General features: G+C 54.9%; 3 protein-coding genes across 19 annotated transcripts in view; 1 reads left to right on the plus strand and 2 right to left on the minus strand.

Annotated features, from left to right (window-relative positions):
• Window positions 1-6,545, minus strand: part of ZCWPW1 (zinc finger CW-type and PWWP domain containing 1) — a 33,622-nt gene extending 27,077 nt beyond the window's left edge. For 3 of the 16 annotated variants that reach the window (XM_070064425.1, XM_070064424.1, XM_017342594.3), the window contains exon 1: window positions 4,861-5,017. Coding sequence is in view for 1 of the 16 variants with exons in the window: in XM_070064422.1 (XP_069920523.1) it covers window positions 5,180-5,213 (34 nt within the window). In the remaining 15 variants the exon portion in view is untranslated. The other 13 variants (XM_051847737.2, XM_051847740.2, XM_051847738.2 and 10 more) reach the window with 9 other exon arrangements.
• Window positions 6,546-6,570: 25 nt separating this feature from the next.
• On the plus strand, window positions 6,571-11,006 carry MEPCE (methylphosphate capping enzyme). The gene is made up of 4 exons (XM_051847720.2): window positions 6,571-8,359; window positions 9,832-10,050; window positions 10,195-10,321; window positions 10,414-11,006. Exons 1-4 carry the CDS (start codon window positions 6,716-6,718, stop codon window positions 10,464-10,466), a joined length of 2,043 nt encoding a protein of 680 aa, XP_051703680.1. The 5' UTR covers window positions 6,571-6,715; the 3' UTR covers window positions 10,467-11,006.
• A 504-nt stretch (window positions 11,007-11,510) lies between these two features.
• On the minus strand, window positions 11,511-14,112 carry PPP1R35 (protein phosphatase 1 regulatory subunit 35). Of its 2 annotated transcripts, XM_051847753.2 has the most exons (4): window positions 12,894-13,291; window positions 12,600-12,813; window positions 12,377-12,513; window positions 12,032-12,278 (listed from the first exon to the last, which is right to left on the minus strand). In XM_051847753.2, exons 1-4 carry the CDS (start codon window positions 13,122-13,124, stop codon window positions 12,105-12,107), a joined length of 756 nt encoding a protein of 251 aa, XP_051703713.1. In that variant the 5' UTR covers window positions 13,125-13,291; the 3' UTR covers window positions 12,032-12,104. The 2 variants fall into 2 exon arrangements, with proteins under 2 accessions (XP_069920537.1, XP_051703713.1); XM_070064436.1 differs by lacking the exon at window positions 12,377-12,513 and having other exon boundaries at window positions 11,511-12,278; window positions 12,894-14,112.
• Between the last annotated feature and the right edge of the window lie 6,204 nt (window positions 14,113-20,316).

A 20,316-nucleotide genomic window follows, 5' to 3' on the forward strand; every position in this document is an offset into this window, starting at 1 on the left:
GCCAGGCCGAAACCAGGAGCCTGGATCTCCACCCAGGTCTCCCATGTGGGTGCCAGAGGCCAAGTACTCTGGCCATCTTTTGCTGCATTCCTAAGCCCATTAGCAGGGAGCTGGATTCAAAGTGCAGCAGCCATGACACAACTGGCACCCATAAGGGATAATGGTGTTGCAGGCAGCAGCTTTGCCTGCAACCCCACAATGCCAATCCCAAGATCTGAAAATTTTAAGAGCCTCAAATGGTCACGCTTATCAAAGTATAGGGTTCTCTAAATTTCAAAACGAACTCAAAAGGTATTGGGGGTTTGAGTGAATGTGGCCCAGAATGGCGGTTTACAATTAGATTTTTGGGGCTGGTGCTATGGTGTAGCAGATTAAGTCATGGCATACAGCTGGCATCCCATATGAGTGCCAGTTCACATCCTAGCTGCTCCACTTCCAATCCAGTTAACTGCTAATGTATCTGGGAAAGCAGTGGAGGACTGCCCAAGTTCCTGGGCCCCTGCCACTCATCTGGGAGACCCAGATGGAGCTCCTGGCTTCAGCATGGCCCAGCCCTGGACATTGTGGCCATCTGGGGAGTGAACCAGCAGATGGAAGATAACTGTCTCTCCATCTCTCTCTGTAACTATTCATTTAATGGATTTTTTTTTTAATTACCCCTTGATATCTTTCTGTTCCTATTCTTACTTCTGTGAATTCAGACATGCTAAAGCAAGTAACTACTGTTCATTTACATTAAGGAGCACATTATCTGTTTTTGTCTTATCACCATTATCCCCCTAAACAAATTTGCTCAAGAAAATAAAGGCAAGTGGGAATTTAGAGGAGACACACTGAAGCAAATGTCTATTATAATTGAAAAAAGAAGCTGGTATAAAATTAGACTGCAAAAGGAATAATAACTTGACCACAAATGACAAATACATCTTCTCCCAGACTCCAGAATTCCAAAAAAAGATCATAAAAAGTCCCTATAAAAGTAATCTAAATCACAAGAAGGGTTATGCCAAGTGAGAAAAGCAGAATGAAAATTAGTGTGTTTGAGATGACACTTGGCTTTCAAAAATGTATGTCTATATCATATACTTGCATATCCATAAATTACATCTGGAAGAATGCCTCTGGAGGGGATAACTGGGGAGAGGGGGGAAGAAGGAAGTTTTCCACTGTACTCCTTCATGTATCTTTGACATTTTATTTGAAAAATTTATCTGAAAGACACAGTGACAGAGAGGGAGAGAGAGAGAGATCTTCCATCTGTTGTTTCACTACCCAATGGCTACAAAGGCTATGACTGAGCCAGGCCAAAGCCAGGAGCCTGGAACTCCATTCAGGTCAGCCACGGTGGTGGCAGGGGCCAAATACTTGGCCCATCATCCACTGCTTTCCAGGAACATGAGCAGAGAACTGGATCAGAAGCAGAGCAGCTAGGACTCAAATAGGCACTCTGATACGGGATGCTGGTATCATAAGCAGTGGCTTAATCTACTGCACCACAATACTGGTACCTATTTATTTATTTTAAAAATTATGGGGGCCGGCGCCGTGGCTCACCTGGTTAATCCTCTGCCTGCAGCACTGGCATCCCATATGGGCGCCGGGTTCTAGTCCCGGTTGCTCCTCTTCCAGTCCAGCTCTCTGCTGTGGCCTGGGAAGGCAGTGGAGGATGGCCCAAGTGCTTGGGCTCCTGCACCCGTAAGGGAGACCAGGAAGAAGCACCTGGCTCCTGGCTCCTGATTGGCGCAGCGCCGGCCATAGTGGCCATTTGGGGAGTGAACCAACGGAAGGAAGACCTTTGTCTCTGTCTCTCTCACTGTCCATTGGTTAACTCCCCAAATGCTTGAACAGGTGGGGCTGGGCCAAACCAAAGCCAGGAGTCAGGAGCTCTATCCAAGTCTCCTACTTGGGAGACAAGAACCCAAGTACTTGGACCATACTCTACTGCCTCCCAGGCACGTTAGCTGCAAATTGGATCAGAAACAGACAAGCTAGAACTCAATCCCAGGTTCTCCAAACTAGGAATGTGGGCACAGGCATCCCAAGCAGTTGTTTAACCCACTGTACAACATCAACCCTAGTATTTTATAAGATACATATATAACCACTTCAAAACATCCTTTTTCATTTTCGCATTCATTAAATTAAGGGTGCTTTGACCAACCTAAAAACAAAAACTCTTATAATATTTAGGTCCACTTCATTACCTATTCAGACCTTCCTAAACCAAAGAGTGTTTCTGGAATCCCAACCTACTTGATATAATTATGGATCATTAATAAATTAATAAAATACATAAAATCTATAAGCAGGGATGTATAACAGTTCCCCTTAATCCAAGGTAGGAGTGTGACAAAGAATACTGCTTTTAAACAAAAGCTCTGAAAACAGAATACCTGGAAGTCACCTTTGGATAAGTCAATGCTGAAACCATTTCAGATGAATTTCCTTCTTCCATAATAATAAATACTGAAAGCTGACAGTAAATATAGACCACCAATTTTCTTTTGAACAGCGACACTGATTGACTATGGCTCTACACTCAGGAATGATATTGGAGATTTGAATTTCTCTTTTTCTTAACTTTGATTACACACACACACACACACACACACACGGGCTTTAGGTAAGAAAGTGAAAGAACTAGGAGGGTTCCACAAACCAGATCCCACTTAAGTCAATGTGAGAAAGGTGAGTAAGCAGGGAAAAACTTAGGGAAAAAAATTATAGAGTACCAAGAGTAGGTGAATGAAGATCTCAGAAAAATAAAGTTTTTCTTCACTTAGAACACTAAAAATAATCACATTAACTTTGAGATGAAATCACATAGCCCAGCAGTTCTCAAAGTATGGTCCCCAATGCCTTAGAAGTCCCCTCACTTTTCCAACTACCTTCAGTTGGATTTTCTCATATCCTTGTACTTCTATCAAAACAATATATTACAACAGGTTAAATAAACCGATGAGAATCCAGCTGTTTTCTATTAAGACATGAAAAAAGAATTGCAAAAACATAAAGCACCACCATTCTTCACACTAAATTTTGTTTAGGAAAATGTAGTTTTTTATAAAACAAAAAAAAGTTAACACGGAGAGGCCTGCATTGTAGTGTAGGGAGTTAAGCAGCCACCCACAAGGCTGGCATCCCATATGGATGCTAGTTCGAGTCCCAGCTGCTCCACTTCCCATCTAGCTCTCTGCTAATGGCCTGGGAAAAGCAGCGGAGGATAGCCCGGGTGCTTGGGTCCCTGCACCCACAAAGGAGACCCAGAGGCAGCTTCTGGATCCTGGACTTGGGCTGGGCTCAGCCCTGGACAATGAGGCCATTTGGGGAGTGAACCAGTGGATGGAAGATCTGTCTCTCACTCTTTCTGCAACTCCTTCAGGTAAATAAACCTCTAAAAAACAATTAGGTTGACCATTATTACTTCTAAATAGTTTATATTTTCTATCCTTTTAATTTTTACTATCTTTACAGAGAGGCTGGCGCTGTGCCAAGGCGGGTAAAGCCACTGCTTGCACTGCCAGCCTCCCATATGGGTGCTGGTTCGAGTCCTGGCCGCTGCACTTCCAATCCAGCTCTCTGTTATGGCCTGGGAAAGCAGTGGAGGATGGCCCAAGTCCTTGGGCCCCTGCTCCCAGAAGAAGCTCCTGGCTTCAGATCGGCACAGCCCCGTCTGCTGCGGCCATCTGGGAAATGAAGACCTCCCTCCTCTCTCTGCCTCTCTGTGACTCCGCCTCTCAAATAAACTTTTTTACAAAATTAACGGATATAAGCCACATAAAAGCTCTTTGGCGTCCTCCATACATTCTAAGAGCACAAATGGATTCTCAGACCAAAAAGTCTGAAAAATGATTTGGCGAAACAAGTTAATCCGCAAAAACACACATTTAGAGTATGCTCGCAAACCTCCCCCTCCTAACTATCCCATCTTTACATTATTTCTCAAATCCTTGGTCGAACAGGACTAAACCCATCAGAACTGTTCTCTTCACAGCCTCTGAGGCTCCAAAATTTGTGTTTAAAGCCTACCTTAAAGCCCCTTTTTCGCTACTAATGTGAAAGGGCAGGTGGCCTCCTGCTTATCTCCTTGCCCTATTAACTAATTGGTAGTGTCTCTCCTTTCTTGCAGCCTCGCGCCGGTGAAAACTCTTTCACAAAAATGGAGCCCAGTTCACCCCGACCGCCCAGAACGAGACATCGCCGACGGAAGGGACGACCTCGACGAAACTCGATGCTGCACCAAAGCTTCGCGGTCCCCCCGGGCCGCCGAGGAGCACGACGCGGCGGCCCCCACCCACCGCCGCGAGCCGAGGCCGTCGGGGCTGCTGACCGCGCGTTCAGAGCCGTGCCCTCGCCGGCCGGAAGGGCTCCCACACGTGCCGATGGTTACCGACTTCGGACGGCGTCGGCTGCCCTTACAGAAGCACACCCACCGCCACCCCCGCGAACGCCAGGCCCCCGCCCCGTTGGCCCCCGCACGGGGAACCAGGGCTCGGAACGCTCTGATCTCGGAGAATTCGTGGCGGGCTCTGCCCTCACCAGTTCTGAGGCACAGCCGGACTCGAATGGCCTCGAGGGGGAAAGGTGCCGCTTCCCGCCCCCCGCCCCGGGAGCGAACTCTCCCTCAGCCCCCCCACCCCACCCCCACCCCAGTGAGGCAGCCGGAGCCTCCCCCGCTCTGAGACCGGGTTTTTTTTTTTTTTTTTTTTTTTGGTTGAGGGGGAGTTGGGGGTTTGAGGTTCTGAGGAGAGGGGGTGAAAACGCCTTGTTGTCCTGAAGAGAAAACTTCTCCTCAGACAACAGGTCCCAGGGTAGGCCGCACCCAACCCCTTCCTCTGCAACCGGGGAAGAGCCAGCTACCTTCTGGGACGAAGACCAGAGCGAGCTACCCGCGACAATTCTGCAAAGCCTCCCCAACCTCGACCTCGTTTTCCCGCCACCAAGAAGAGGCGCGAGGACTCGCGCGAGCTCCGCCCCTCAGCGGCGTGCGCCCACCTCCAAGGCGCATGCGCAGATAAAGCCGCTTGTGCGCCGGCGCAACTGAGGCCGTCCCCGCCCTCTTCGCCCGAACGAGCCGGGAGAACTACAAATCCCACAATCCCCGCAGGCGTCACTTTGTTTAGGAGGCGGCGGCAGCGCCTGATTGTTCCTGAAACACATCTCTTGCTGACTGTTTTACCTCTGCGTTCCCCTGCCTTCTCTCGTGCTCCCATTATTCTTCTTCCCAGCCGTTATTTTTTTAGGATTTGACATCCTCCTGAAACCCACTCCCGCCTCCGAAGCCCTTTCTTTTCTCCCTGTTGGCAAGGAGACCGAGCTACCCATCACCCTGGGGAAACGGCTCCATTCCTCATTGGCCGAAGCTGGAAGTCCAAAGAGGGGCCGAATCGTCTTCCCCGCCCACACCCGCTTTTATATAAGGCGGCGCGAAGCCTCGGAGTGCGTCCGGGAAGGCCTGCTTGCGAGCTGGCGGCGGCCACGGCGGCTGCGAGGGGCCCCGCGGGCCCGCGGTCTCGCGCGCAGCCGCCGTGTGGCGGGCGGAGGACTTGGTGTCAGGGCCGTGGGTGTGGAGGCGGACAGGAAGGCGTGGTGTGCCCAGGTGATCGCGATTGGGGCAAACGCCGAGGAGCCAAAGAACGACTCAGCCATTTCAGGGGAAGAGGAAGTTGAACAACACCGGCTCTCCTTAGTGCCTTTTTTTGTTTTTTTCCAGTTCAGCAGAGCGTTATTTTCGAGGGGGGTGAGTTCACATGACCTATCGAATTGTACTGAGGACGGTCAGGGCGCCTCCCATTCTCCCCTTCCGCGACTCCTCAATTCACCCCCTCAGCGCGCTCAGCTCTTAACCAGGTGGGCAAAGCGGGGCCCAGGAGCGCGCGCGCGCACTCGTGAATAATTCATGAGGCCCGCCCCCGAGCCCGAGTCGCGCTGACGCACGCTGCGTGCGCCGACCCTGAGGGAGCGACGTACAGGCCCCGCCCCTAGGCCGGGGGTGGGGCGTCGGCCCAGCACGTGCTACCTCGACCCGCGCAAGCCCAAAAGCGTGTGCGCAGGCGCTGCCCGCTAGGGGGAGGAAGGAGGCGGGGTAGGGAGGTTGTTGGGTTTAGAGCCGGGCGGAGACCGCTGAGACTCATTCCTCAGGAACAAGGGTCGGGTGTCAAGGAGACCTTTTCACACCAGCTCCCCGTCCCCCGCCTTCGGTGGGTGGGGTCGCGCGGCAGAGACAAAGGATATCAGTAGGGAAGTAGGGTGTCAGTTTGGGGTGGTGGGCTTCTGGGGGAGGGCCGAGGAGGGGGGGCTATATTTAAACTCGGGGAGCCGTTAAGTTGGGTTCGTACTCCGATGCGCGCGCAGCCAGGGTGGTGGCGGAGTGCGCATGCGTGGCCCCGGGGCTAGGGGAACGCGCGCTCGCCGTGCGCGCTCGCGGCCGAGCGGTAGTGGTGGCGGAGAAAGGGGTCGGCGCACGCGCGGTTGATTCCTCGAGTTGTTCGGGTCTCGCGGGCATCTTGTTTTGGTCTCGCGGGCGAGTGGGGCGCGCTTCAGGGTGGGGGGGAGGAGGCGCTTGGGCGCGAGACCCAGCGAGGCGAGCAGAGCTGCGCGCGCACCCGGGGAAACGGGAGGGGGAAGGGAGCGGGGTCTAGCCAGGCGGGGGCGGGGGGCTAAGCCCCCGATCCCCACCTCGTTACCCTCGAGTGGGACGGAGTAAGGGGAGGAAATGATCGAGATGGCGGCGGAGAAGGAGCCGTTTCTGGTGCCGGCCCCGCCGCCGCCGCTCAAAGAGGAGTCGGGCGGAGGGGGCGGCCCCACGGTGCCACCACCCCGAGAGGCCGCCTCCGGGGAGCCCCGCGGCGAGCCGGAGCGCGGCCCGGGCCGGAGCGCGCGCTCCGCGGACGCCCCTGCCTCGGCAGCCGGCAGCGGGAGCCCCGGCGCCGCCGCCACCCCTCAGGGCGGCCCCCGGGCGCAGCCGCACGGGGAGGCCCGCGTGTCGGATCCCCACGGGCGAGCCGCTCCCCCGGATGTGGGGGAGGAGCGCCGGGGAGGGGGCGGGACGGAGCTGGGCCCCCCTGCCCCTCCTCGGCCGCGTAATGGCTACCAGCCCCACCGGCCCCCTGGGGGCGGCGGGGGCAAGAGGAGAAACAGCTGCCACGTCGGGGGCGGCGGTGGGGGCTTCAAGCACCCGGCGTTCAAGAGGCGCCGGCGGGTAAATTCGGACTGTGACTCCGTGTTGCCCTCCAACTTCCTCCTCGGGGGCAACATCTTCGATCCGCTGAACCTCAATAGCCTTTTGGATGAGGAAGTGAGCCGCGCACTCAATGCGGAGACCCCTAAGTCATCCCCACTGCCCGCCAAGGGCCGAGATCCAGTGGAGATCCTCATCCCCAAAGATATCACTGACCCGCTCAGTCTCAACACTTGCACTGATGAGGCTCAAGTAGTTCTTGCTTCGCCGCTCAAGACTGGTCGGAAACGGCACAGACACCGGGGACAGCACCACCAGCAGCAGCAGCAGCAGGCGGCGGCGGGTGGAGGGAGTGACAGCCACTCCGTGCCGCCCACCGCCCCCCTCACCCCCTCACTCCACGGGGAGGGCGCCGCGCAGCAGCAGCGCCCGAGGGGCCAGAACCGGGATGCCCCCCAGCCCTATGAACTCAACACAGCCATCAACTGCAGGGATGAGGTCGTGTCTCCCCTTCCGTCCGCCCTGCAGGGCCCCTCAGGCTCCCTTCCGGCCCCTCCCGCTGCCTCAGTTACCTCTGCACCCTCGTCTTCCTCCTCCCGGCATCGCAAACGGCGCAGGACTTCCAGCAAGTCTGAGGCCGGGGCTAGGGGTGGAGGCCAGGGTCCTAAGGAGAGGGGCCGCGGGAGCTGGGGAGGCCGCCACCACCCGCCACCTGCGGCAGCGTTTAAAAAGCAGCAGCGCAAGTTCCAGTATGGGAATTATTGCGAGTACTATGGGTACCGCAATCCTTCCTGTGAGGACGGCCGCCTTCGTGTGTTGAAGCCCGAGTGGTTTCGCGGCCGGGACGTCCTAGACCTGGGCTGCAACGTGGGCCATCTGACCCTGAGCATTGCCTGCAAGTGGGGCCCCTCGCGCATGGTGGGCCTGGATATCGACTCCCAGCTCATCCACTCTGCCCGCCAGAACATCCGACACTACCTGTCCGAGGAGCTGCGGCTCCCAACCCAGACTTCGGAGGGAGACCCCGGGGCAGAGGGGAAGGAAGGGACTACCACCGTCCGGAAGAGGGGCTACTTCCCAGCCTCGCTGACAGCCAGCCGGGGTCCCATCGCTGCACCCCAAGTGCCCTTGGATGGAGCGGATTCATCCGTCTTCCCCAACAATGTTGTCTTCGTCACGGTAAGAGGATCTGAGCGACTCTTGGAGTAGAGGCCACGTATGAAGATGAGCTTAAATGTGGCAGGGGCAGGTTTTGACCCTCCCCCCGTGAGATTTCCGCGCATTCAGTCCTTGATAGGAGAAGCAGATTCTCTAGGGTCTGTACTCTCCCTTGGGTGTGTCTCCCGCAAGGAGCAGTTGGGGCCTCTACCTTGGGTCTTTAACCCCGGGGTCCTTTCTCAAGACTGGAAGATCTCTTGCCTGAGAGAGATTGACGGAGTGCTGTGTGCCTGGCCTGGTCTGGGCTAATCCAGACTAGTCCACCTTCCCTTGAGGGCCACTGCTGATCCTTAGGAGACTCTGTTAAGATGGAACCTCAGCCCTGCTGAAGCAGTGTGAGGGGTGGGTGTCGGACGTGGAGTGCCTTGGGGGGAGATGAGGTCAGTAGCAGGCTAATATTTATAGTTTCTGTCTTTCACTTGGGACCTTGTTTGCAACTGCTGCCTTTTTTTTTTCCCCAAGATTTATTTATTTATTTGAAAGGCAGAGAGAAAGATCTTCCATTCGCTGGTCCCTCTGCCCTCCCCCCCCCCCCAGGGGCTGCAACGGCTGGGGCTTTGTCAGGCCAAAGCCAGGAGCTTCATTTGGGTGTAGGTAGCAGGGGCCCAAGCACGGGAGCCATATTCAGCTGCTTTCCCAGGTGCACTAGCAGGGAGGTGGATTGGAAGTGGAGCAGCTGGGACTCCAACCAGCGAATGGAATGCCAGCACCGCAGGAGGTGGCTTAACTGCCACAACAGCTGTTTTTTGTTTCTCCAGGTAGAGTTGGTTAAAGATTGTCAGTGGTCAGGATCCCAAGCAACTTGGCTTTTACCTCTTCTCCATGTTGACCCTAGATAGAGGGAGAGCATAGTCCTACACGGGACTGGACCATGCCTGGCGAGTGTTGCTCCCCATCAAAAACTTTAGGCCATCTGCAGGAATACTTGGCAGTAGGTTGAGTTAAGCCTGAAGAATGGGCTTTGCAGAGGGCAGTGAATAGCTTATCTAGAAAAAGTTTCCTAAGGGGTGTGGCTCTTCATTTCAGAGAAAGGAAAAAATAGGCCTGAAACGTTGCCAGCCCCAACTAGGAGGAAGGAACCACAGGGGTTTGTGTTGTTTGAAACCTGGCTTAGGTGCCCCTGCATGTTGAATCATTCGTGAGTGGGAATCAGCACAGGACAGGGTCTTGGGAGAAGCCCTGCGTTCTCTCTGCACTTTGACCCCAGCTTGAAAGATCTCATGGAGAGTTTGCTCAACTCAGCCTGACCCCATCTCCCTTCTTGTGCTGGTTTGGTTTAGCACCAGGAGGAAGCAGGGACAGGAAGGTGGAAAGGGGGAAAAGGAGGCTCCATGGGCCCCGTTGGGAGTGTGGGAGAACCTGGCTGCAGAGGGCTGTGTGGGGCAGTGGCTCCCTTCATGCCTCTGCTGACCTCCCCCCAATTCTGCCCTCAGGGGAACTACGTGCTGGATCGAGACGAGCTGGTGGAAGCCCAGAAAGCAGAGTATGACGTGGTGCTCTGCCTCAGCCTCACCAAGTGGGTGCAGCTCAACTGGGGAGACGAGGGGCTGAAGCGCATGTTCCGCCGGATCTACAGGCACCTGCGCCCCGGGGGCATCCTGGTCCTGGAGCCCCAGCCCTGGTCATCCTACAACAAGAGAAAGACTCTGACGGTGAGCAGGGTTTCTGTGGGAATAGGGAATAACCCTTTCTCTGAGGCAAGAAAGGCCGCGAAGCAGCAGAAAAGTTCCCCGGGTGGGCCTCGTGGTCAGGGTAGGAAGCAGCAGGCTGAAGGGGTCCCCCGCCTTTGTTTCTAGGAGACCACCTACAAGAACTACTACCGAATCCAGCTGAAGCCAGAGCAGTTCAGTTCCTACCTGACTTCCCCAGAGGTGGGCTTCTCCAGCTATGAGCTGGTGGCAACCCCCCACAACACCTCCAAAGGTAAGGCTGGCTTGTCCTGTTGGGGGAGGCTAGTTGGGCTGAGGGTACAGACCCTGCGGAGAGCCCCTCCTGATTACATTCTCTCTCCTCAGGCTTCCAGCGTCCGGTGTACCTGTTCCACAAGGCCCATGCCCCCAGCCACTAAGTGGCCCCTGAACACAACATGTGAAGAGGCTGCCCTCGCTGCTCTTAAGGACCTGGGGGCAGAGGAAAGTAGCCCGAGGTCTTTCTTTTCTGACTCCAAAAATAATTTCCTCTCTTGGATCTGCAAAGAAAGCTTTTCTTATGTTGCTGCCCCAGCCTCCTCCCTACACCTCCGGCACCTGAGCAGCAAGCCCGGCCGTGCTGGAGCTGCCATCTTCCTCTCCCCCAGCCTGCTGGACTGGATGGCATGGACTGTTTGCTTACCTCTGTTCTCCCAGGGGGTGGGAGGTGTGGGGTGTCAGGTCTCAAGCCCTTTCCTCCCATTCTCCCAAGGAGAAGCCCATTTCTCCTCGGCCTGTGTCCCTAGCTGCATTTCAGTGGACCACGGATAGGCGGTCTGAGGGTCAGACGGGGAAGCTTGCAGGGAGGCACGCAGGTACTGTGAAGATCCTCCCTCCGCTGTCCCCCAGTGGGAAGAGGGGGTTGGATTTTGAATGTGAGAACAGCACAATAAACTTGATGTCTAGGGCAGTGGCCCCCACACCTGTGTCCAGCACTTTCTACCTGGTGGGACAGATGGCACCTCCCAGCAGGACCTGTGCTGCAGAGATCCTCCTGCAGGTAAGTACACAGAGTCCTGTCGGGAAGAGACGGCTGATGCAGGCTTTGATGTGAGACGGCAAACGAGTCCGGCTTCTCTGAAAAACCTGATTGACCCGTTTTTTTGTGGGGGAACTTGGTGCAGAAGGCTGACCTGGAGCTGAGTGGTGGTAGAAAAAGGACCTTGCACCAGAGCCACTCACTGGCTCTGGGATGACCACCTTTTGTGTGCCCTCGGGTAAGCTCCCAGGCATTTAACAGCAAGCACGTCAGAGGTTACTGCAAGCTTTGAACACTGACTCAGCCAGTACCGAACACTGACTCAGCCAGTACCAAACGTCCTTGGGTCAGGTGCACATTAGCTGGGCAAGGCCCTTACAGGTAACAAGCAAGGAGATGCTTTCAGTGTGAGTGCAAGTAGCTACCTGCATGCCGCCTTTTGGTCTGTTTTTTCTTTCAAGGATTTATTTATTTAAGAGTTACAGGCAGGGAGAGGGGTCTTCCATCTGCTGGTTCACACCCCAGATGGTGGCAACAGGCAGAGCTGGGCTGATCTGAAGCCAGGAGCTTCTTCTGGGTCTCCTACATGGGTGCAGGGGCCCAAGGACTTGGGCCGCTTCCGCTGCTTTCCCAGGCCTTAGCAGCAGGATTGGAAGAGGAGTAACCAGGACACGAACCGGCACGTATGTGGACACCAGCACCACGTTAATTGCCACAGCGCTGGTGCCCCCTGCACGCCTCTTGAGGCAGATAATCGGGAGCCTAATGGGCTGGGACCCACATTTCTGAAATAATGGTGAGGCGAGGGGAGGTACAGCATCTAGGCCCCTGACTGGCAGTGTTTTTCGCTTGACATCACTTAACCAAGGTCCTAAACATGAGGGCCCAAAACTCCCCAGGAGCTTCCAAGCTGGAGCTAAGTGGACAAAGCCCTGGAGGGACTTCGGCCCCATCTGAAGCGTCCCATTTGTTAGCCAAACAACTTTATTCTGAAAAAATAGCAACACAAAAACAGGACCCAGCAGCCCGGGTCCTCGGACTAAGCCTCCCATCGCCTGAGCGTCCGATGCATGAGGAAGGTGTCTTCCGGAGGGCGGCGCCGGGGCTGAAGGCGGAGCGGGGGCAGCCCGTCCAGGGGCAGGTGTGGAGCTTCGTAGACCAGCGTCTCTGGGTCGCACAAAATGGTCATGTCTGGCCCTGGCCCCGGAGGCTCCTGTTGGAAGTTGGGGTCCGAGGCAGGCTCACACTCGGGGAGGAGGGGCCGGGGGGATTTGCCGCGGTGGGGGGGAGGGCACTGGGGGGAAAGCCCACCTTTGGGGGCGGCACTCGAGCCTGGGGCGGCAGGAGCGCCAGCTTCTCCCTGAGGGCGGCGTTCAGAACCTGCTCCTCCGGCACCTGCAGGCTCACCAGGTCCCGGAAGAGCCGCCTGGAGCGCGGCACGTTCAAGCCTGGGTGCGCAGGAGGGCCGACGGTAAGCGGAGCGCGGGCCGCCTGCTCCCGGCCCCGGCCCCGGCCGGCCGCCTGCGCCCCTCACCCTCGCTCACGCTGTCCTCCACACCGCAGCGGAGCCGGAACGACTTCCTCAGCTGTTCCTCCACGGCCTTCGCGGCGTCGAACTGAGCCCCCGCCGCAGCGCGCGCGGCCCGCAGCTCGAGGCCCAGGGCCAGGCTGCTGTGCAGCGCGGGGTGCTCGAGCTCCCGCGGCGCCTCGGGCCGGGCCGGGGAGGGCGGCGCCAGGCGGAACCGGACCTGGAAGCGGAGAGCGGGGCCGTGAAGGGGTGGGCGCGGGCCCGGCGGCGGGCCGGGGGCCGGGCGCTCCCGCCGCTCACCTGCCGCCCCCTCCGAGCCCCACCCCGCCGCTCCGCCTGCCCCTTCGGCCGTCTGGGGCTGCCGCTGCGCGGCTCGGGGCTCTCCGGACGCGGACTCAGGCTCAGATCCAGGCCGGGCTCCGGTAGTGGGGCTCGCGGCTCCGGGGCCCGGGGTTCTGGGGGCAGTCCTGGGGCCACCACGGCTTCATCCCCTTCCACCGACTCCAGCTCTGACTCCCCACAGCCCAGCATGTCGGAGTAACTGCGGGGGTGCAGGGGGGCGCACGGGCCAAGGGTCACGAGCACACAGCCTCGCCCCTGCGCTTCCCCCTCCCCTCCCCGGCACGGCAGCCGGAAACCGTTAGCGCTCCACCACCGGAGCGGGCGCGCCCCGCCCACCCTACGGCGCTGCCAATCGTCACTTCCGTTGTCCCGCCCCCCAGCTTCCGCCAAGTCGGGGCTTCGAGCGGAGCCGAGTAGAAGCCCTACGGGTCCTCATCTGGGCCATTTCTCCTTCGCGGCGTTCTTTGCCGGTTGCTCCCTTCTCCCGGCTTCTGAGGAGGGCCGAGTGTGTCAGCCCTCCCTGTTGGGGATCCACGTGGGGCAGCTTTAACCTAACGATCTAGTGCTTCCGCTTCTCGACCGCCCCACGGCATCTCCCGGTGTCCCGTGGCCTCTGGTTTGGGACCGGAGCTTCCCTGTACGCGCGGGGCGGGGCTCGCTGCCGCCAGCCCCGGGCGCTCTCCCGGGATTTTTTTTTTTTTTTTTCTCCTTCGAGAATTCCCTAAAGTGTTCATCTATTTTAAAAACAAATCTTGGCCGGCGCCGCGGCTCACTAGGCTAATCCTCCGCCTAGCGGCGCCGGCACACCGGGTTCTAGTCCCGGTTGGGGCGCCGGATTCTGTCCCGGTTGCCCCTCTTCCAGGCCAGCCCTCTGCTGTGGCCAGGGAGTGCAGTGGAGGATGGCCCAGGTGCTTGGGCCCTGCACCCCATGGGAGACCAGGAAAAGCACCTGGCTCCTGGCTCCTGCCATCGGATCAGCGCGGTGCGCCGGCCGCAGCGCGCCGGCCGCGGCGGCCATTGGAGGGTGAACCAACGGCAAAAAGGAAGACCTTTCTCTCTGTCTCTCTCTCTCTCACTGTCCACTCTGCCTGTCCAAATAAATAAATAAATAAATAAAACAAATCTCTTCGCTGAGTGCAGTTTTTTGTGTGTTTTAAATAAAGGAGGACCTCAATTTCTAAAAGCCTCTAAAAATAAGGAATATGAAAATGTCGGGGGGCTGTTTAAGACGCTGGGACGGGATGCCCTGATCCCTGCTCGGATTCCAGCTTCCCGCAGAGGTGCGCCTTTGAGAGGCTGCTGGTGATGGCTCAAGTTGCTGGGCCCCTGCCACCCCCGGGGTGAGCAGGATGGGGTCCCCTGAGCCCACCGTGGCCAGGCCCAGTCCTGGCCGCTGTGGACGTTTGAGGAGTGGACTGGCACAAGGCAGCTCTCTGTCCCTGTGCCTCTCAGACTTTTAAATATGTCCATTATCTCCCCTATTCAATCGTAAAAGGGGGTGGATAAACAAATATACTTATTTTTTTAAACGAAATATGTCTACGTTTTAATGATGACTTTTATGAGGAAAGAACGAAGAGAGGAGAGGCTAGATGTCTCATTATATTTTGGATATTTGGCTTTGGAAATGTATGTATTTTATATGATTGTAAATGATAAAAATTCTGAAATTCTCTAGAAACCAGAGTGAAACTAACCTAAAAGTGTATCTAGTTGATGGTATAACTACACAGTTGATGGTATAATTACACAGAAGAGAACTCTTCTGAAACTAAAACTAATTTTTAGGGGCCAGCACTGTGGCATAGCAGGTAAATCCGCCACCTGCAGTGCCAACATCCTATATGGGTGCCGGTTCAAGTCCCAGCTACCCCACTTCTGATCCAGCTCTCTGCTATGGCCTAGGAAAGCAGTAGAAGATGGCCCAAGTCCTTGGGCCCCTGCACCCATGAGGAAGTCCCAGAAGAAGCTTCTGGCTCCTGGCTTCAGATCAGCTCACCTCCAACTGTTGCGGCCATTTGGGGAGTGAACCAGCGGATGGAAGACCTCTCTCTGCCTCTGCCTCTCCCTCTCTGTAACTCTGTCTTTGAAATGAACAAATTAAAAAAAAAAAAAAAGATAGTGTTGATGTTATTTTGGTAAAGGAGATGGAGATGTAAAGTTAATATGTAAAATCTCTGTAGTCTTACATTTGGATAGAAATCTAGATGAATTCATGGTGTGTTTTGCCTTAAGTTAAAACTACCTATATTGGCCGGCGCCGCGGCTCACTAGGCTAATCCTCCGCCTTGCGGCACCGGCACACCAGGTTCTAGTCCCGGTTAGGGCGCCGGATTCTGTCCCGGTTGCCCCTCTTCCAGGCCAGCTCTCTGCTGTGGCCCGGGAGTGCAGTGGAGGATGGCCCAGGTGCTTGGGCCCTGCACCCCATGGGAGACCAGGATAAGCACCTGGCTCCTGGCTTTGGATCAGCGCGGTGTGTTGGCCACAGCGCGCTGGCTGCGGCAGCCATTGGAGGGTGAACCAACGGCAAAGGAAGACCTCTCTCTCTCTCTCACTGTCCACTCTGCCTGTCAAAAAAAAAAAAAAAAAGAAAGAAAGAAAGAAAAGAAAAAGAAAAAACTACCCATATTATAATTCTGTCCCCTGAAAAGCCCTTTGAAACAGTGAGATTTGGTGAGTACTCTTGGCACCCAAAATGTTGTCCCTAAATTCCATACCTCTGAGCACTTAAATACCTGCACACAAATACTCATAGCAACTTTATTCATAAAAACAAAACCTGGAAACCACCTGAATGTCCCTCAGTGGGAAAATGGCTAAACCACGCATGTTCTGTACCGTAGACTAATACTCAGCAATAAAAAGGAACAGATGACTGATACAACAACTTAGATGAGTGAACAAGTGATTAATGCTGAGTGAGAATAACCAATCCCGAAGGTTACACACTGTATGATTCCATTTAGACAACCCTTTAAAAAGTATTTATTGAGAAATAGTTACAGAGAGAGGAGAGAAAGAAAGGTCTTCCATCTGCTGGTTCACTCTCCAAATGGCTGCAACAGCCGGAGCTGGGCCGATCAGGAGCCAGGAGCTTCTGGGTCTCCCACGTGGGTGCAGGGGCCCAAGCACTTGGGCCATCTTCCACTGCTTTCCCAGGCCACAGCAGAGAGCTGGACTGGAAGAGGAGCAGCCAGAACGGGAACTGGTACCCCTCTGGGATGCTGGCACTGCAGGTGGAGGCTTACTTAGCCTACTGTGCCACAGCACCAGCCCCCTAGACAGCCTTTTAGAAATGACGGAAGTTTAGAAAGAAGGCAGATTGAGTGGTTGCCAGATGGTAGGTAGGACTTAAGTGCAGAGCTGATGGAAAGGAAGTTAGGTGTGGTCAGAGAGGAGCGACATCAGGGACCCTTAGGTGTCGAGATGGTCATTTACTGTGCTGATAAAAACACGAACATACACACAGGAGTCAAAACTGAAATGCAAATATTATTGGTCTATCTATTGTGTGGCTGACAGCTGTGATAGCATAGTAGAGTTTTTTTTTTGTTGTTGTTGTTGTTTTTTTTTGACAGGCAGAGTGGACAGTGAGAGAGAGAGACAGAGAGAAAGGTCTTCCTTTGCCATTGGTTCACCCTCTGATGGCCACCGTGGCCAGCGCGCTGCAGCCGGCGCACCATGCTGATCTGATGGCAGGGTGTAGGGCCCAAGCACTTGGGCCATCCTCCACTGCACTCCCTGGTCACAGCAGAGAGCTGGCCTGGAAGAGGGGCAACCGGGACAGAATCCGGCGCCCCAACCGGGACTAGAACCTGGTGTGCCGGCGCCGAAAGGCGGAGGATTAGCCTAGTGAGCCGCGCCGCCGGCCAGCATAGTAGTTTTGCAAAATGTTATTATTTGGAAAACTGGAGAAAGGAAGAGGTATTACTCTTCTTTTTCTTTTAACTGCATGTGATGTACAATTAATTATCTCAATAAAAATTTTCACATAAAAATAATGTTGGGGTTAGGAAGAGTATTTGAGTGTGCATAGGTGAAGAAAAGATTAGACAAATGCTGATGATTATTGAAGCTGGCTGGTGGGCACATGGGGTGTTACTTTTGTGTATATATTTTTGAATATTTCTATGACTGAATTTCTTGTTGTTGTTTTAAAGGAGACTGAGGCAGCTTCGGCAAACAGGAAGTGTTGGAGCAGGAACTCACACCTGCCCTCCTGACCTTGCCTGTGCTGACTTGGGTCCTACAGGAACCCTCGCAGTGAGCTCAGCCTTAAAACCTGGTCCCTCCCTGGCCTCAGGCCATGTGTGCCCCGCACAGGCTGTGGGCCTCCAGGAAGCAGAAAGTTCAGCAGTGACTTTAAAGAAGCAGTAAGGATGTGAGGCTGGGTGGGCACAGAGGCAGGAAATGAGACATCTCAGTGCTACCTGCACTGCTCTAGGGAACCAAGCTGAAAGGCCAGGAAGACGGCCCAAGTCTCTGGGCCCTGTCACCCACGTGGGAGACCTGGGAGACGCTCCTGACCCCTGGTTCCTGGCTTCGACTGGGCTGCCCTGGCTGTTGCAGCCATTGGGAGAGTGAACCAGCGGGTGGAAGATTCTCTCTCCCCTCTCTCTCTAATGCCAACTTTCAAATAAATAAATTTTTAAATTTTTTTTAATTTATTTGACAGGTAGAATTATAGACAGTGAGAGAGAGAGAGAGAGAGAAAGAAAGGTCTTCCTTCCATTGGTTCACTCCCCAAATGGCCGCTACGGCCGGTGCTGTGCCGATCCGAAGCCAGGAGCCAGGTGCTTCTTCCTGGTCTCCCTTGCGGGTGCAGGAGCCCAAGCACTTGGGCCATCCTCCACTGCCCTCCCGGGCCACAGCAGAGAGCTGGACTGGAAAAGGAGCAACCGGGACTAGAACCCGGTGCCCATATGAGATGCTGGCGCCACAGGCAGAGGATTAACCAAATGAGCCACGGCACCGGACCCATAAGTAAATATTTTTTAAAAATAAAAAGTTACCAATGGGTGATGAACTGCTCCCCAGCTGTAGGGTCTCCTCAAGGTGCTGTGTTCCTGCACCCTCTGCATATGCCACACAAACCAAGCCCTGACTGGGGCTGTAGAAGTAGGAACTGGGGGCGGGGAGCAACCCAGGGGTCAGGAGTGGGTAGGGGGCTTCTAGAACAGTGAATTAAGAGAGAAACTGTGACATATAGTGCAGGAACTGTGCCCCCCTAACCGCCCCCCACCACGTGTACACACACACATGAAGTAAAAGAGAGGCAAGACAAAAGAGCTTCCTGGCCCCAAATCCTCGACAATTGTTGTGGGGCTGCTGAGTCAAGAAGTCCTCCGATGATGACATCAGGTTCTCGTCTGACACAAGAAAGAATTTGAGAATGAGACATAGGTGGAGGTGTAGCCCAGGAATAAGATTTATGTGCACGTAAAGCAACAGTGCACACTCTAGAGAGCGCGTGGGCACGCCCAAGAGTGAGCCGAGTGAGCTGGCAGCTAGGCTAGGGGTCACACCTTCATGTGAGCTGAAGGCATATGGGGTGGTGTCTGGGGAAGGGGGTAATTGAATATTCATAGAAGGTGGAGTTTGGGGTGGGATCTGAGCGACACCTGTTTCCTTGCCCTGTTTCTCAGAAATCTCGGATGTATCATGGTGTCAGGTGTCAGCCATGGTAACGTTATTATAATGTCATTAGAATTTGCTCTAGGTCACCACAGGGATCAATGCAATCAGCAGCCATGTTGGGTTTGTGCAGTAAGTTCCAGTTCTGGGGGAGAGGGGTGGCAGTTTCACAGAGCTGGGGTTTTCCAGCAGGCAGAAGAAGTGACCCCCCAGCTGGGCCAAGACTGACAGCCACCCCCACCTGTGGGAGATCAGCTCCCTCCACTGCCCGGAACCTGTGCCAGCCTCCTAACTCTTCTGTATCTCGGGATGTGCCTTGGTCCCTGTCTCCCCCAGGCTCTCCTAGAACACAGGCGCTAAAGGCAGAGGGCGCTTAGGAGAAATCTAAGACACAGGGTCATCACGGTAGATGCAAAGCCTGGGCCTGAACCCGGATGCCTGCCTGTGTGTGGTTCACATCTTCTCTCCCTGCACACCCCCTACCATTTATGCTCAGGCTAAAAGGAGACTGTGTTCCTCAAAGCCCGGCCCAGGCCCTGGCACAGAGAAGGAAAATACATTTCCATCACGTAAGAGAAACGTGCACTCCGGATTGAAAGCACTGCCCCTGATTCTGACAGTTTGAGATCTGATTGATCTCCTGGCCCCAGATCTCTTCCCACTGCTCACACTGAGATGTGAGACCAATGTCCCATCCCCTTGAATTCTGAGCAAGCTTGTGACTCCCTGGCAACTCTTAGCACAGAGCAGAAGTAACTTCTAAATTGGCTCGTAGAATGCAACCTTCCCACGGTGGGCTGGAGCCCTCAGCTTGGAGCTCCTTGGTGCTGTGCACAAAGTCCAACCAGGGGCCGCCATGTTGTAAAGGTGGCCGAGTCGCATGCGGAGGTCTCCCTTCCCACTTCTCGGGTCTTTCCCGTCATCCTCGCTGAGATCCCAGCCATTGTGGGGCAGACACAGACCCTCCCACTGTTCCCCTTCTGATTTTCTGACCCAGAGCATCTGAGAACATACAAAGAGTCTTGTTTCACGCAAAACTAAAAAAAATAAATAAACTAGATTTGGGGTAGGTTGCTATTCAGCAGTAGGAGTTGGATCAATGAATGAGCTACACACATCCTTCTTGTGTCAATTGCAAATTATGCCTTTTTGTTTTGTTTTCTATTTCTTTTTTAAGATTTATATTTATTTGAAAGAGAGTTAGAGGGAGAGAAAAGTCTTCCATCTTCTGTCTCACTTTCCAAATGACCACAACTGCCAGGGCTGGACCAAGCCGAAGTCAGGAGCCAGGAACTCCATCCTGGTCTCCCACAATGGTAGCAGGAGCCCAAGCACTTGGGCCATCTTCCACTGCTTTCCCAGGCCATTAGCAAGGAGTTAGACCAGAAGTGGAGCAGCTGGGACTTGAACTGGCGCTCATATGGTAGTTATTGCCATCTGACCCAGACTTCAGTATTGAGCTGCCTGGCTACCAAGGCAAAGGATGAAACTAGATAACTACTTGATTAAATTTATGTAACAAAAGGAGGTGCTCCTTGGGGAGCCCAGGTGTACCCCCTCCACCTGCCTTCTCTCCTGCTCCAGCTCCTGGCTCCTGGATTGCTGGCCTGCAGGAAACAGAGGTGCCTGCATGATGGCACAGCTGGGCATAGCCCAGGGTAGGAGGGGGCTGTGGCAACAGCAGCTCCTGCACCTGCCAACCAGGGACCTGAAGATCTTTCCTTGAGGAGCCTTCCCACCTCGTCTG

This window comes from Oryctolagus cuniculus, chromosome 19, assembly GCF_964237555.1.
Source record: "Oryctolagus cuniculus chromosome 19, mOryCun1.1, whole genome shotgun sequence".
NCBI lineage: Eukaryota > Metazoa > Chordata > Mammalia > Lagomorpha > Leporidae > Oryctolagus > Oryctolagus cuniculus.